The following is a 2,058-nucleotide window of genomic DNA, read 5'->3' on the forward strand; positions in this document are numbered from 1 at the left end:
CATTGTCTTTGTACTTAGCAGAATTCAGCCAGCTCATCTGTGTCACTTCACTCAGTTAGGAGCCTTCCTAAGCAAATTTCACTTGACTTGCACTTGTTGATCTATTACTGCCCTAATAAGAGGCAGCAGAAGCACTCCCCCTAGTGGTGGGAGTTTTTATTAGGCAAAACAAAATTAAAACAATTCTTACAGAATTTTGTTTTCTTGTCTGTAATGTAGATGTGAAAACAGGGAAGATGAGGGACTATCAGGTCCGTGGTCTGAACTGGCTCATTTCTTTGTACGAGAATGGAATCAATGGTATCCTCGCCGATGAAATGGTCAGCACTTTTTCACGTTTCTACTTATTCATGGAGTTAAATTACAGATATTTTTATCGTGTCATAATGTTTTGTTTTGTTTTTTTTTCTTCATTCATGTTTTCTTTTCTTATTGTCAGGGATTGGGTAAGACTCTCCAAACTATTGCACTGCTGGGCTATATGAAGCACTACAGAAACATCCCTGGTCCTCACATGGTGCTGGTTCCCAAGTCCACCCTCTACAACTGGATGAATGAGTTCAAGAGATGGGTGCCTTCCCTTCGTGCTGTCTGCCTGATCGGAGACAGAGATGAGCGGGTAAGCTGTGTCAAAAATGTATCAATGGTGTGAAAATCAAAGCATTTTTTTCAGATGCTTTGGTTGTCCTTCACCAGTTCTATTTGGTGGACTCCATATTGGTGGGTTTTTTTTGTTTTTGTTTTTTTTTGACTCCCACAGGCATTTAAAAAAGTTTTAAAAGGTGCAATCTAAACAATAAGGCCTCAATTGTTGTTTAATGTCTTAATTCAGTCTTTAAAAAGTCCTTATGCCATACGTTGTGGGAGGTAGGCTCTTAGTAGTTGGTTTTTATGACTGCAATTTAGATTGCTAAAATAACAGGTAATAACATCTATTTTTGAATAATAATTTGTTGTTTGTGACACAGGAAACGATTGTGTAACCGACAACACTCATGTATTGTTCTGGTTTAAAATTATTATTTTTTTATGTATTGTAGACACATATTTATGAGATTAATCTGTAGAACTCTGGTGGTAAAAACAGTTTTCTGCTTCAATGACAGACTGCCCTGATCCGAGATGTGCTGCTGCCTGGAGAGTGGGATGTGTGCGTGACATCCTACGAGATGCTCATCATTGAAAAGGCGGTGTTCAAAAAATTCAACTGGAGATACCTGGTCATTGATGAGGCTCACAGGATCAAGAACGAGAAGTCAAAGGTCAGACAGCTGCTGAAACAAAATAGTTACACATGTCAGCCACCTAACCTTTAGTACTGTGAGATGGTCAGATCGCTAAGGTTTTCTTTGCTTCTCCATAGTTATCAGAAATTGTGCGTGAATTTAAGACCACCAATCGTTTGCTGTTGACTGGAACACCCCTGCAAAACAACCTCCATGAGCTGTGGGCTCTCCTGAACTTCCTGCTGCCTGATGTCTTCAACTCATCAGAAGTAGGATTTCTATAGAAAACCACAAAATCAGTAGTTTATAGAAGAAGTCTTGAAAACGCTTTAGAGAAGAGGTGTTTCTGTATTAAGATGCCAATTTAATTTCTCTTCTTTTTTCTCAGGACTTTGATTCCTGGTTTGACACAAATAACTGCCTGGGTGATCAAAAGTTGGTTGAACGTCTTCACACTGTATGTATTTAATGCGACTATCCAGCACGCTGCTGTACGTTGTAAGGTGTGTTATATTTCAGTTGGGTTAATGCGCTCCCTGCGTGTAGGTGCTGCGTCCTTTCTTGCTTCGTCGTATCAAAGCAGACGTGGAGAAAACTCTGCTCCCCAAGAAGGAGATCAAGATTTACGTTGGCCTGAGTAAGATGCAGCGGGAGTGGTAAGCATCCCCAGTTAAAATGGACTTGCTATAAAACAAGACCTGAGCTGTTTTTGTGTTTTTCCCCTGCTGTATTTGTGGATGCTGAACCTAAGTTGTTGTGTGCTACTACCCGTCAGGTACACAAAGATTCTGATGAAGGACATCGACATTCTGAACTCGGCGGGTAAAATGGA

The 2,058-nt window shown here is 40.3% G+C and overlaps 1 protein-coding gene across 1 annotated transcript in view; it reads left to right on the plus strand.

The window, feature by feature from the left end:
• The window catches only part of smarca5 (SNF2 related chromatin remodeling ATPase 5), a 10,092-nt gene that overhangs the window by 3,605 nt on the left and 4,429 nt on the right, over window positions 1–2,058 (plus strand). Inside the window, exons 5-11 of the mRNA XM_013909254.1 lie at window positions 220–320; window positions 440–619; window positions 1,107–1,262; window positions 1,364–1,495; window positions 1,615–1,683; window positions 1,773–1,882; window positions 2,002–2,056. Of these exons, the coding sequence (XP_013764708.1) occupies window positions 220–320; window positions 440–619; window positions 1,107–1,262; window positions 1,364–1,495; window positions 1,615–1,683; window positions 1,773–1,882; window positions 2,002–2,056 (803 nt within the window). The remainder of the gene's footprint in view (window positions 1–219; window positions 321–439; window positions 620–1,106; window positions 1,263–1,363; window positions 1,496–1,614; window positions 1,684–1,772; window positions 1,883–2,001; window positions 2,057–2,058) is intronic.

Source organism: Pundamilia nyererei, unplaced genomic scaffold (assembly GCF_000239375.1).
Source record: "Pundamilia nyererei isolate P.nyererei 1_Seehausen unplaced genomic scaffold, PunNye1.0 scaffold00022, whole genome shotgun sequence".
NCBI classification, from domain to species: domain Eukaryota; kingdom Metazoa; phylum Chordata; class Actinopteri; order Cichliformes; family Cichlidae; genus Pundamilia; species Pundamilia nyererei.